Genomic DNA, 15,265 nt, shown 5'->3' with positions numbered 1-15,265 from the left:
GTACAGTTCTGGTCACCCTATTATAGAAAGGATATTATTAAACTAGAAAGAGTGCAGAAAAGATTTACTAGGATGCTACCGGGACTTGATGGTTTGACTTATAGGGAGAGGTTAGACAGACTGGGACTTTTTTCCCTGGAGAGTAGCAGGTTAAGGGGTGATCTTATAGAAGTCTATAAAATAATGAGGGGCATAGATAAGGTAGATAGTCAAAATCTTTTCCCAAAGGTAGGGGAGTCTATAACGAGGGGGCATAGATTTAAGGTGAGAGGGGAGAGATACAAAAGGGTCCAGAGGGGCAATTTTTTCACTCAAAGGGTGGTGAGTGTCTGGAACGAGCTGCCAGAGGCAGTAGTAGAGGCGGGTACAATTTTGTCTTTTAAAAAGCATTTGGACAGTTACATGGGTAAGATGGGTATAGAGGGATATGGGCCAAGTGCAGGCAATTGGGACTAGCTTAGTGGTATAAACTGGGCGACATGGACATGTTGGGCCGAAGGGCCTGTTTCCATGTTGTAACTTCTATGATTCTATAAATACATTACAGTGTCCCCGGACAAGCATGTTACAATACCTTACGACATAATGTTAAAATACCTTAGGACAAGTATGTTACAATATCTTAGGACAAGTATGTTATAATACCTTACAACAAGTATGTTACAATGCCATAAGACAAGAATGTCACCATGCCTTAGGACACCTAAATTACAATGCTAAGAAATAATATGTTACACTGTCTTAGCACAATGCCCTGGGACAAGTGCGTTGCAATACCTTAGGACAGGTATATTACAATGCCCTATTTTACAATGCCTTTGGATAAAATGTTACTGTGTCTTAAGACAAGTACATTACAGTGTGTTCATGCAAGTAAATTATAATGTCCTAGGACAAGTATAATTACAATGTTATAATATTGTCATTTCAGCTATTTTCAGAGAATCTGCTACCATGCATGTGGAAGAGCTGAATAAATCAGTGATGTGACCAATAACACAAGTGCACTTGGGTCAAGTACAGGGATAGGAAAGGGATCTGCATTCAGTTTCCATGAGGCCTAGAAGAAGTTATGTGGCTCAGTTAGCAAACTTTGGTGGAACGAGAGGAATGTGTCCAAGCAAGCTACATGCTAGTCTAATGGGGCTCGGAGGGGTCTCCTTGCACACCAGACTGTTTTATGTTTGCACTTTTGGATTCTCATGTAGACAAACCTGAATTTTGCATAGTCTGAATCTGATCCAGATAAATACAAAGATTCATTGATACAAAGGATTATGGAAGGTCATGGTGAATAACATGATGTATTATAGATCCTACTTAATTTGAAACTCATGTCACATGGTGATCTATCGAGCAACCAAGCCGACTAAGTGATGGCCTCTGTGTTAGATCGCTCTCTGAAATCCAGTGCACAAATCATTCACTTTCTTGAATGATAGTGTGTGTTAAAGACAAACAAGGGTCTTTAAATATTACTTTAATAACAGCAATTGTTTAAAATGTCTGTTTATGAAATTATTTTTATTTTTAAAACGCTTATCCGAAAAATACTCATTGCAAGAAATGGAGAAATTAAGGGGTACAACTTCCTCTGTTCCCTATTTCTAGGGAAAAAAAATCAGTGAGCATAAAATGAGGAACACTATTGCTAGAAGAGCAAGATATACCCTTAGCTGCATGTGGATTCAACCTAATGCACTAAATGGATTCCCCCCCCCCTCTAGTTTCTACAATAACTGTTTCTCTTGTGTATGGATTTTATTTAACTGAAGTTAAATTCTCAAACTGTAATGGTAGGATTTGAACTCACATTCACCTGAAATATTGGGTCAGGCCTGTGGATTATTAGTCTAATAACATAACCACTAGACTACCATACCCTTACTGCTCACAATTGAAGTGTAGAATTTGTTTGTTTTCATGGCTTTTGTACTTTATCAAATGTATCAGCAGACTAGTAACTTAAATCCCTCTGTAACAATGCAAGGATCTTTCACTTCTCAATAATTCAGGACCATCTATCTTGAGCCAGGAATGGCACTTCCCAGATCTAGTAACTGATGGCCTGTATATTGGCCAAATACTTGTAATGTGTGCATCAGGTCAACCTACTGACCTAATTTCGAGCATCACCACAACTGAATTGTTGCTTGTGTACTGTTTAACTGACGCTGTGTGTGTTCTTTATCAGGGTCATATGAGCAGTGAACTGGAACATCAGTTACGGTCCGTATCAAGTGTGGATGAACTCATGACGATATTTTACCCAGAACACTGGAAAATGTTGAAATGTCAGTCGATGAAAGGCCGACCACACTTCAGGGAAACTGGGTTCGACACAGTAACGGAGGAACCTGTGACGTTTGCAGCAACATTTTATAACCCTGAGATTCTAAAAAGTAAGTCGCAACTTTGAAGGTTAAATAAACCATTCTTCAGTGGCTTGTCAAATTTTCGAATGAAATACTTGTAATTTTAAGATGCATTTCAATAATTTAACCAATTCAAGTTTAATCATGTTATAAAAGTCTAGCCTGCAAATACATACATTTTTAACTGAACAAAATCTTAAAGTAATTATCGAAGCTCTTTAATTCTAAAAGAGATGACCTGTCAGGGTGTGCGGACTTTCCCTCAAATTATCTCCTCTAACTGGAATGCGACTGGTGGTGTCACCATGCCGACAGCTCGCTGGAGTTCCTGTTCGTTTCAGTTTTGCTTCATGTTTTTCTATGGATTATATATTTTCCATGTAGACTGCAAAGACTCCCTACCCTTGAAAACAAGTGCATTATTAGTCGCTGGCAGTAACTGCATCGAACGTTTTCAATAAAGTCAGGAAGAAATAGAAGAACCTTGTAAGTCATAGCGTGTGAGCATTTCAGAGTAAAGCTGTGGTATCAAGCAACAGCTGTGCACTCTTCTGAAAATATATCCTCGCTTGTGTCTGCTTTTTTTGGTAAGGTCTCAAAAGCCTTGCAGATGTGATATACATCAGTATAAATCCCTTTGGATTGGATTAAATATTTGATTCATTGAAACTTGTATGTTTGTTAAAGCTTTATGATTTCTAAACTTTTATTTAAAGTTGCATATGAGGCCCTGCAGGGTTAGGCTTTCTGAGCTCACAGCAGCTCCTTCATATAAAGTGAGGCGTGTCAGTATTTCTATCTTTGCTACAGGACTCATTAACCAGAACAATTTCATTAATGCTAATTGCTATTTTGTGCCAGTCTATAACTGCCAGTGCGGCCCAATAAATACAGTGCAATAAGGTGCACTTGAAATGGTTTAAAGATCACCTTAATCCCTTTGAAGTTATTAAAGCTTTGAGGATGTGCTATTGGGGGTCACACTGATGAATACACAGCTGAGTGTAGAACAGCATTTGAAGCCTTGATTAACTTTGTCAAAAATGGATTAAATGCCCACTTTTGGTTGTTAATTTTGACCCATGAATAAGATTGCAGGAATTGGTAGTTTTGAGGCATGAGCTTCCTGAGAAGCTGGAGTGAGAAAGAAAGCCTATGACAATTCAGCAGCAGTAATGATGACCCCTTTAACACTTCTGGAGCAGCTAACAAGCCACTTAACCAATATAAATGTCAAAAAGTCTGTTAATGGAGCTGTGGAAGGCCACTGTTTTTCACAAGTAGCTATTCAATTAGATTTAGTGAGCAGGAGCTGGATCTGCTTGTAATGGGGAAACACAACAATACTGGTGGTGTGGGAGAACAGCCTCCAAATATATAGAGGGGACAAGTGTGGCGATATGTCACAGGCAATATCATGCCTGTCTTTACCAAGGAAGAAGATGCAGCCAAAGCCACAGTAAAAGAGGAGGTAGTTGAGATACTGTATGGGATAAAAATTGATGAAGAGGAGGTACTAGAAAGGCTAGCTGTACTTAAAATAGATAAGTCACCAGGTCCGGATGAGACGCATCCTAGGTTGCTGAGGGAAGTAAGGGTGGAAATTGCGGAAGTACTGGCTACAATCTTCCAATCCTCCTTCGACACAGAGGTGGTGCTGGAGGACTGGAGAATTGCAAATGTTACACCCTTGTTCAATAAAGGGTGTAAGGATAAACCCAGCAACTACAGGCCAGTCAGTTTAACCTCACTGTTGGGGAAGCTTTTAGAAACAATAATCAGGACAAAATTAATAGTCACTTCAACAAGTGTGAATTAATAAGTTAAAGTCAGCACGGATTTGTTAATGGCAAAATGTGCTTGAGTAACTTGATTGAGTTTTTTGATGAGCTAACAGAGAGAGTTGATGAGGACAATGTGGCTTATGTGTATATGGACTTCCAAAAGAAGAAGACTTTGATAAAGTGCCACATAATAGGCTTGGCAATAAAATTGAAGCCCACAGAATAAAAGGGGCAGTGGCAGCATGGATACGAAGGACTAGACAGACTAGATGCAGGGAGGATGTTCCTGATGGCTGGGGAGTCCAGAACCAGGGGTCACAGTCTTAGGATACGGGGTCGGCCATTTAGAACTGAGATGAGGAGAAATTTCTTCACTCAGAGGGTGGTGAACCTGTGGAATTCTCTACCACAAAAGGCAGTGGAGGCCAAGTCATTAGATGTATTCAAGAAGGAGATAGATATATTTCTTAATGCTAAAGGGATCAAGGGAATATGGGGAAAAAGCGGGAACAGGGTACTGAGTTAGACGATCAGCCATGATCATTTTGAATGGCGGAGCAGGCACGAAGGGCCGAATGGCCTACTCTTGCTCCTATTTTCTGTGTTTCTATGAAATTGGGTAAGTAATTGCAAACAGAGAGTAGTGGTGAACGGCTGTTTTTCAGACTGGAGGAAGGTGTACAGTGGTGTTCCCCAGGGGTCGATACTGGGACCACTGCTTTGCTTGATATATATTAATGACATGGACTTGGGTGTACAGGGCACAATTTCAAAATTTGCAGATGACACAAAACTTGGAAGTGTAGCGAACAGTAAGGAGGATAGTGATAGACTTCAAGAGGATATAGATAGGCTAGTGGAATGGGCAGACATGTGCAGATGAAATTTAACGCTGAGAAGTGTGAGGTGATACATTTTGGTAGGAAGAATGAGGAGAGGCAATATAAACTAAAGGGTGCAACTCTAAAGGGGGTGTAGGAACAGAGAGACTGGAGGTATATGTACACAGGTCTTTCAAGGTGGCAGGACAGGTTGAGAAAGCGGTTAAGAAAGCATATGGGTTCCTGGGCTTTATAAATAGAGGCATAGAGTACAAAAGCAAGGATGCTATGTTGAACCTTTATAAAACACTAGTTTGGCCACAATTGGAGTATTGTGTCCAATTCTGGGCACCGCGCTTTAGGAAGGATGTGAAGGTCTCAGAGAGAGAGAGAGTGCAGAAGAGATTTAGAATGGTTCCAGGGATGAGGGACTTCAGTTACTTGGATAGACTGGAAAAGCTGGGATTGTTCTCCTTTAAAGCAGAGAAAGTTGAGAGGAGATTTGATAGAGATGTTCAAAATCATGAAGGGTCTAGACAAAATAAATAAAGAAAAACTGTTCCCGCTGGTGGAAGGGTCGCGAACCAGAGGACACAGGTTTAAGGTGATTGGCAAAAGAACAAAAGGCGACGTGAGGATAAACTTTTTTACGCAGCGAGTGGTTAGGATCTGAAATGCACTGCCTGAAAGGGTGGTGGAAGCAGGGTCAATTGCGGTTTTCAAAAAGGAATTGGATAGGTACTGAAGGAGAAAAATTTGCAGGGCTACGGGGAAAAAGCGGGGGCGTGGGACTAGCTGGATTGTTCTTGCAGAGAGCTGGTGCAGGCTCGATGGGCTGAATGGCCTCCTTCTGCGCCGTAACCATTCTATGATTCTATGTGCCTTTCAATGATTCTGAAGACCTCCTCAGGAGGTCCTGAAAATGTTGCATGACCCAAAGAAGAAGAACTTTAAGGTAACAATATTAGTATACATTAGGAGCACAGAACTTATATGGACATGAAAGAAGGTTGTAATTGTTAAATATCCAACCTTGATGAAATGTTAGCAAAGGACTTAAGGTAAGAAGTTAAAATATGAATTACATTGTAAATGCCACAATGGCAAATATACTGTAGAAAGATATTTTCATGTGCTAAATCACCCTGTAGTAATCTATAAAGAAAAAGAAAAGAAAGAAAGACTTGCATTTATATAGCACCTTTCACAACCTCAGGACGTCCCAAAATGCTTTACAGCCAATAATGTACTTTTGTAGTGTAGTCACTGTTGTAATATAGGAAACGCAGCAGCCAAATTGCACACAGCAAGGTGCCACAAACAGCAATGTGATGATGACCAGATAATATTTATTAGTGATGTTGGTTGAGGGATAAATATTAATCATGACACCAGGGAGAACTCCCCTGCTCTTCTTCGCATTAGTGCTGTGGGATCTTTTTAACTTTGGGCAATGGTATAAAATGAGCGACCAGTTCAGTAAGGCTGGATGTGCTTTTCATAATTTCCCGATATTTACTGCACCCAGAGTGATCCAATGTGACTGGGAACAGACCCAAAATAAATTTCCCTTATATCACCGAGTGTGTCCAAAACCACAATTCAATCAAATACTTCTTTTACTGAATCTAAACAGCCTCAAAGCAAAATTAAAATGAGCTTGAATAGCTGAATAGATACAGTCAAATTCATACAAATAATTACCCAATTTGCTGTCTGGACCCTGTTCGTGAAAGGTTAATTTTTCCCAGTTTCTCTCTGTCAAAAGGGCATTGCAGAAAATTGCTTTTTCTGTCGTTCACTAAAGATCTGCAATTTTAAGGACCATCAGTCCCCTGGAAAACCAGTATTGATCAGTATGATAAGAATGTCCTTCGAAGTGTCAGTTTTTGCAAAACGATATTTATAACGATATTTGGCTGTCGAATGAAGAAAAATGTAGATAAAATCTTTCAACAATGAGCTACAGTCACCAGCTACCAAGACCAGCTATGTGAATATCCCTGTTTAGCCTATCTAGGAATTCACTAAATAAACACTTGGCAGGCGGCAACCAAAATGGCAGCATAGACGCTCAAGCAAACAACTCCACCATACGCCTTGTTTATGCTAAGATCAAAGCCTCAACGTTCCTAGAGCCAGAGAGGACAGAAACCCTGATTGCCGCCTGGGGGGCAGGAAATTGGGGCACAATCCTGTAACGCTGGGATTCCTACAATTTGCATTGGCCCACTAAATCACAGTCTGGTGGACCACGAGTGGATCTTTCATCTGGCACCCCCGCCCCACATTAAGGGGGCTTATCTGAAGGAGATGTGAGGCTTCCCCAGGAATCCTGCCCATTATTCCCTCAGTAGATCTCTGCAGAACTCATGCCAGATCAGATTCTGTTGAAGCCTTTAAAAAGGCCCGAGACCTTGCCCAGACTGAGTTAAGAAATCCTGGAGGGTATTGATTATCTTTTTTTAAGGTGCATGGCTCTCATCAGAACTGAAGACACTTTTATCTTTTTTTTTCTGCAGCCCCAAGATGGGCCTTGGAATTCCCCTAGCGGATCAACTTTGCATCTCACCACATTTCAGCCAAAAGATTGGGGTGAGCTCTGCTGACATGCCCTTACAGGTGCGATGCGCCTGTCCCAGTGTTGTAAATGTCCCTGAGATTTTGGACAGGGTGTCCAGCTGTGGGTTAGGGCGGACGGGGTTTCCCCTCCACTGCACTTGCATAGGCGGATCAGGCCCCCGTAATTTTAGGGCCCAAGTGAATTAATGCGGGGCCCAATACTTGAATCCAGACAACTGCATTTGGTGGGGCTCCCTAACTATATTGCTTCCCTTCAGCAAATCCGTGCCATAGCTGTAATTCCTCTTTCTTAAGTTTTGCTTACATCCGTGCATTTGTGAAGGCCAGAGACCAAGATTGCTGCCTTTTCAGGTGGAAGAAATTGGCCCTAAAGGGGAATCAGATACAAAAAGAGGTATCATCCTCTTCTAGATTGATGACTGGAAAATTTTGCACTTTGCTTTTGCATCCAAGAGAGAAATCAATCAACATTTGGTTGACAAAAGTAAGTGAAGAACAAATCGCTAACCCATCAGGCCTTCACGGCCTTGAATTAAGTAGGGATTCCTTGCTGAGAATGATAGGTTGTCTTTCATGCCTTTAGCTCGATCTGCCATCAGAGAGATTGGGCTCGATTTTAGCGTCGGGTTTCCAGCGGGGGGGCCCCCGAAAATCCCGATATCCGGTCACGTGACCGGATCGCGCCGCGATCCCGACCACTTCCGGGTTCCCCGATGACGTGCGGGGCTGCGTGCGTGGCCCCCGCTGGTGCGAATCCTGCAGGCAATTAAAGCCAGCGGGGTTCCACTTGAGAGTACTTACCTTGCTTGTTGAGGTCATTTAATGAGCTGAATCAGCTGTCAAAAGAGGAAGTGAGGGATTTTACCTTCACTACAGTGTGTGCAGTGTGTTTCACACACTGGGGGAAACAGTCTCCCTCCAACCAGGCGTGTTGCAGCCAGCAGCCTGTGGCAGGTGCCAAGGTGCACTCCACGGGGGAGAGCCCTCACCCATGCAGGAGGCCACCGCGTCACATAGGGCAACCCCTGCCCCCCACCACCCCCCGCCAAGCCAGAGGTCAGACCGACACGAAACCGCAGCCCCAGTCCGAGGAACCACCCACCGACCCTGCACAACCCCTCAGACCAACACCTGCCAGATGGGTGGTGCGTGGACACCCTCGGAGGACGATCAGCATGACCAGCCCCAGCAGCCTCGCAGTCCACGCCGTCCGCCGCAGAGACGTGGAGCCCCCCAACACGGTGCTGTTGCACACCCACCTGCACAGCAGGAGGGAGAGCAACCGCAGAGAGAGATGCGTCGCAGAGGGCACTACCCTCGCCACAGGGTCCACAGACCGAGGCGCAGCTCCCCGGACCTCTCCGAGCAGCAGTGCACACGGAGGCACAGATTCGCTCGACATGTAGTCGTGGAGATCTGCAGGCTCTTTCATGCCGAGCTGCTCCTGGCTGACCCCAGCACCAACTGCTTACCTGTCGCTGTCAAAGTCACCACTGCCCTCCACAACTTCTCATCCGCATCCTTCCAGGGTGCAGCCGGGTACACCGCCGATGTCTCTCAGTCGTCTGCGCGGAAGAGCCCTGCAAATACACCTGCACCTACTCTGCAGTAACACGATGGGTGACATCAGTGGTGGGTCCTCATAGTGATACCCAGGAGCGGGCATTATTGGACACAACAGACAGGATTCGCGGAGACATGGCAGTGGTGGTGCCAATATAATGTGTGATGTTTGTTGCTCTGAAATTCAATGTAGGTAACACCCATGGCAAACCCTCCGACACACTTGTGCACCCTCTTCATGCTCACGACACGTTTGCCTTACGCTGCCTACTGCACATATGTGATGCATGCCCTGTGGCTGCAGCACAGGTGGTGGCAGGTTGAGTGAGGCTGGCCGTGAGGGAGATGCACGAGAGGGTGAGTATGGGATAGAGCCATGAGATTGTATGAGGATTGGGTTGCGTGTTAGTGGCAGGATGAGTACTGGCGAGGTGAGTAGGTGGAGGTAAGATGAGGATGGGGTTTGAGTGGGTGTGAGGGGTGATGTGACAGAGTAGTGTTGGCGGTGCCGAAGGAGATGTGGGGTGGGGGCAGTGTTGTGGCAGACGGAGTGTAGGGGAAAGACTTCGTGTTCTCACTGTGGCTGACCTACTGCGGTCATTGCAGCGCCTCCTGCACTGTATGCAGGTGGGCGATATGTTGGTGGTGCAGGTGACCCCCTCTGCCACCTCGAGCCAGGCCTTCTTGGTGGCAGAGGCAGGCCGCTTCCTCCCGCCCGCCGGGTGGAAGATCTCTGTCCTCCCCCTCCTCCGCACCCCATCTGATGATACCTGTGATGAGGCATCATTAAACTGGGAGCAGCCTTCCCCCTGGGCTGCCCCATGCTGTAATTTGTTCCATTTGTTGCAGCATCTGTCAGTGGAGGACTGCCCCTTTAACTAGAGAGCCTCCAGCTGACAGATCGTACTGCGCATGCGCAGCCCGCCCGACGCGCAGACCAGCAGCGCGGAGCCCGGAGGAGCAGGTAATTGATTCCTATTAGTGTGTTGCCTGCTACGATCGCGCGGGCAACCCACTAATTTCAACGGGCGCGGAGACCACGCACCCAAAACCCAACCCGCAGGAAACCCGCAGGCCTGCTAAAATCAGGCCCATTGTCTTCAATTTCTCTGATGGCAGATCGAGCTAACACTTGGTGAGGCGAGGTGGGGCGGGTGATGCAAAGAATGATCAATGCCTGGATGGTCTTCTGGGTAGATTAATGGAAGCAAGGTTCAGGAGTCATTCAAGATGGCAGTTGGATGCTGTGATGGGCAATGATAGGTGTATCGAATGGACTCCCTCATCTGTACTTCTGTTTGAGATGTGATAAAGCACATGAGCTGGTGTTGGGAAATCCTTGTCCTCCCTACGGAAGCTTCTCCTCCAGCTCTGATGTGAAATGAAATGAATAATTAGGGATTACGTAAAACCCCTACCCATACATGTGACTAACCATTTCTTAGCGGAAGCTCTGACTGAACTACCAGCTGCACAGTGTGCCCAGCAACAGCTCCCCTGATAGAAGAAAGAAAGAACAGCACCCCCAAGCTGCAAAATTATAATACTGGAAAAATATGGCGTTATACTTAGAATCATAAGGAGACCATTCGGCCCATCATGCCTTTGCCAGCTCTTTGCAAGAGCTATCCAATTAGTCCCGCTCCCCTGCTCTTTCCTCATAGCCCTGAAAATGTTTCCCCTTCAAGTGTTTATCCAATTCCCTTTTGAAAGTTATTGTTGAATCTGCTTCCATCACCCTTTCAGGCAAATGTAAGTAATCTTACAACCTGGTGTTGTAAGATTGCTTACATTTGTCCACCCCAGTCCATCGCATCTCCCTTTCAGGCAATGCATACATGATCATATCAACTCGCTGCATAATTTTTTTTTCCTCATGTCGCCTCTGGTTCTTTTTTGCCAATTACCTTAAATGGAACTGAATATTGGTGCAGGACGAATAACTGGCGCAGACCTAAAAGTATATTTTGTGGACTTTATTTTAAAGGTAGCAGCCAACATGGGTAGCATACGGTAGGTGACACTGGGTAGGATGCAGTGGCCAGCACGGTGAAATACACAGCAGAACAGGAGAAGCAGTATAAACTGCACTTCTTCCAGATTGGTTCTGAACTGAAACCTATTACGAGGTTAGTGGGTTTATTTAAGCCCAAGATCGATTCACAGTGTTGAATTTGTAGAGTTTATATTGGCAATAAGTGACTGAATTTCAGTGGATTTAAAGATCTAAACCAATCTCCGAGTTGCCAGTACAAACAAGATGTTGGACACCAAACAAAAGTGTGATAACCAAATCAGCACAGGATACTTAAGGTTCACTACCCCCTTAGAAAAGTAAGAGGAGGACATAAGAACAGGGGAAAAGATTCTTTCCGTAAGTTACGTGTAATGAATCATGAACCCTGGTATTTAGAGATTGGATAGTGATTTCATTCTCACAGAACAGGGAATTTTTTTTTACTGAAGTGCGTATGTTCAGTCATTGTGTGGCATTGAAGGAATGATTCTCAAAATGGCACCAAAGTCTACCTAAATATTAATAATTTGCAAACATTTTTACTGTAAAATTGCTCTAATTCTGAGCCATTTTGATTCATTGCAACCGGTTTCTCCATCTCTTCACCACTCCCATGTTTGACCTAAAACCGCTACTTTGTTCTAAAAGATGTCCTAATGCTGAAGATTTGGATTTATTGTTGTTTGACCCCAGGAAATTTGAAAAGTCTATTTGGTGCATTCGCTGCACTTTCAAGGGAACCAGATATAATGGTTCAGCTGACAACTACATCAGTCACCTATGTAGGAGATTTGCCTACTTTTCCAGTGGTTCTTAAACGTGGCCACATAGTCAGACAAAGAAAGTCCCCACTCACAGTAGATTCGTTAATCAAAAGTGATTATTTAATATAATTCACACAAGCATGAAGCAAAATCATGCAATGCATGTAACTGTATTCTACACTTAAACAAGCAGCAAGCAAATCAAGTAACACTTATCACCTTGAAACCAAGGATTTCTGCTTCAAGGCCCGTTAAGATTAATCAAGTCTTTCAGAGCTTTTGAAGTCTTGTTGTTGGACGTCCCTCCTGTAGGTCACCTTCATTAGGCTCCCACCTGACTGCAGTCCTAATTCCGTCCTGATGTCTTTTTATATTGTTTTTGCCCTTTGGAGTGTCGATGAATTAGGGATAATGTCATTTTGGTCAATCACCTCCTGTTGTCAGGCTTCAATCATGACTAGGCCTCAATGATTGACAGTTATCTCACTTAATTATTTTGACCCAAGGGTGTTGTCCAACATTATACACATTTTCCCACCATGAATGATTTGAAAGGGTAGATGTCCCTTTTTCAATGTCAGCATTATGTTGCTTCATTTCAGTCTTTCAATCTTAATCTCCAGCAGCCCCTGGTGATCCCACGTGGCTTTATCTAACGTTCTTATCTTGTCAGCATCACATACCTATCTGAGCAATTTGCTCTTCTGGCCTTAAGTGGGCTGTGGACTTCCGATTGTTCTAAGAGCTCTAACTTTTGGGTGCAGAGTGGCCTATCTTTGTACTATTCGGCCGTCAGGGCTGTACGTATGCATCACTGGTCTTATCTCCTGGTGTAAATTATCTCATCATCATGCTGACTCTGTGTTAAACAACTTCAGATCAACTGGACTACGTAATGTAACTACCTCATACTTTAATCTCCTGACTTGCAAACTGCTTTTCTTCACACAGAGACGGCAACTTTGTCTCCCCCAGCGCTGCCCTCTTGCTAAATGCCTAGATGCTATGTGAGATGGTATACTTGACTATGCTCAGTTTAAACCATATTCTTACACCTGAGACTGAGTCACCACAACAGGATGTCTTCCTTGAAAGATGTCAGATGTATCCTTTGTAACCTCTACAGATATCCTCATCTGGTTGTCTACAGGCAATAAGTTTAATGCTGGTGGTGGCATTTATAAGTACAAACAGAGCAAGGATTCCCTTCCAGTAGTGTTGGGCTCAAGATTCCCCTCTGAGCTGATCACAAAGGTCCAGTTCTCATTATTCCGCCCATGCTTCCCGATGGCCTGGTATCTGCCTGATTCATGGAGGTAGCCCTGGGGTGATACATCATGCCGGATGGGTGGAAGAGGAGGATGTTCTAACTGTACGTTAAGTAATGGTGCATTGTATTGTCAGAACAATGCTGAAAGTCTGGCAGTATTCCATTTACTGTAAAATTAGATGCATAGACCAAACCAAAAACACAAGTTTATGATGTCCAAAGTGGGGTATGACTCATAGAATCATACAGCACAGAAGGAGGCCATTTGGCCCATCTTGCTTGTGCCGGCTCTTTGAAAGAGCTACCCATTAGTCCCACTACCCTGCTCTTGCCCCCATAACCCTTTTCAAGTATATATCTAAGAATCAAATATATTGGACTATGGTAATCATTTTTTTGTTGGATAGCTGACCAGCATGACTTATGCACCATTTTTTATTGTGCATTACCGTGAGTGAAGACCCTGGACAGTAACATTATTATTCAGCTTGTTAAGTGACTGTGAACAACCTAGCAAGGTGTCCACTCCACATTTTGCAGCCCTGTTGATTCATTTTTGTGTTCTTCACACCTAATAAAAGGTGGTTAGAGGAGCTGCAGCAGTCTTTGAAATGCAGCAGGGAATGGAGTTTCAGTGGGACATTTGTTCCTGCAATTGTTACAGTTTTGATACCTCAGCCGCCCTGAGTCTGACCTTATTGCTGGATGAGGCAGAGCAAGAGAGGACAGTCCAAGGGCAAAGGAGATGTCATACAGGATACATAAGGCAAAATTAAAGGCACTTTATCTGAATGCACACAGCATTCACGACAAGGTAGATGAATTGACAGTAAATAGGTATGATCTAATTGCCATTATGGAGACGTGGCTGCAAGGTGACCAAGGCTGGGAACTGAATATTCAAGGATATTCGACATCTAGGAAGGACAGGCAAAAAGGAAAAGGAGGTGGGGTAGCGCTGATAATAAAGGATGAGATGAGTACAATAGTGAGAAAGGATCTTGACTCAGAAGATCAAGATGTAGAATCAGTTCGGGTGGAGCTAAGAAACAGCAAGGGGCAGAAAACGTTGATGGGAGTTGTTTATAGGCCACCAAACAGTAGTGGTAATGTAGGGCACGGTATAAAGCAGGAAATTAGAACTGCATGTAACAAGGGTAATACAGTAATCATGGGGGACTTTAATCTACATATAGATTGGGCAAACCAAATTAGCACTAATAATGTGGAGGACGAATTCCTGGAATGTATATGAGATGGTTTTCTAGATCAGTATGTTGAGGAACCAACTGGGGAAAAGGTTATTTTAGATCTAGTCTTGTGCAATAAGAAAGTGTTAATTAATAATCTTGTTGTAAAGGGAAGAGTGACCATAATATGATAGAATTCTTCATTACGTTTGAAAGTGATGTAGTTCAATCCAAAACTAGAGTCTTAAATCTAAACAAGGAAACTACGAAGGTATGAGGCGCAAGTTGGCTGTGGTTGATTGGGGAACTACATTAAAAGGTATGACGGTCGACAGGCAATGGCTAGCATTTAAAGAATGAATGCATAATTTGCAACAAATATATCTTCCTTTAAGGCACAAAATCCCAACAGGAAAAGTGCTCCAACCATGGCTAACAAGAGAAATTAAAGATAGTATTAAATCAAAGGAAGATGCATATAAAGTTGCCAGAAAAAGCAGTAAGCCTGAGGATTGGGAGCATTTTAGAATTCAGCAAAGGAGGACCAAGAAATTGATAAAGAAAGGGAAAATAGAATGAGAGTAAACTAGTGAGAAACATAAAAACGGACTGTAAAAGCTTCTATAGGTATATAAAAAGGAAAAGACTGGCAAATGTGGGTCCCTGACAGACAGAGACGGGGGAATTTATAATAGGGAATAGGAAATGGCAGACAAATTAAACAAATATTTTGTGTCTGTCTTGATGGAAGAAAACACAAAAAACCTCGCAGAAATACTAGAGAACCACGGGTCTGGTGAGAATGAGGAACTGAAAGAAATTAGTATTAGTAAAAAAAAAATAGTACTAGAAAAATTAGAACCATAGAACCATAGAAAAGATACAGCACAGCTATTCG

General features: G+C 43.4%; 1 protein-coding gene across 2 annotated transcripts in view; it reads left to right on the top strand.

Annotated features, from left to right (window-relative positions):
* The window catches only part of vegfc (vascular endothelial growth factor c), a 207,712-nt gene that overhangs the window by 119,150 nt on the left and 73,297 nt on the right, over positions 1 to 15,265 (top strand). For both annotated transcript variants that reach the window (XM_067982522.1, XM_067982523.1), the window contains exon 2: positions 2,195 to 2,402. In XM_067982522.1, coding sequence (XP_067838623.1) covers positions 2,195 to 2,402 — 208 coding nt within the window. The remainder of the gene's footprint in view (positions 1 to 2,194; positions 2,403 to 15,265) is intronic.

This window comes from Heptranchias perlo, chromosome 4, assembly GCF_035084215.1.
Source record: "Heptranchias perlo isolate sHepPer1 chromosome 4, sHepPer1.hap1, whole genome shotgun sequence".
NCBI lineage: Eukaryota > Metazoa > Chordata > Chondrichthyes > Hexanchiformes > Hexanchidae > Heptranchias > Heptranchias perlo.
The sequence above is the reverse complement of the archived record's forward strand: the minus strand, read 5'-3'. Positions and strand labels throughout refer to the sequence as shown.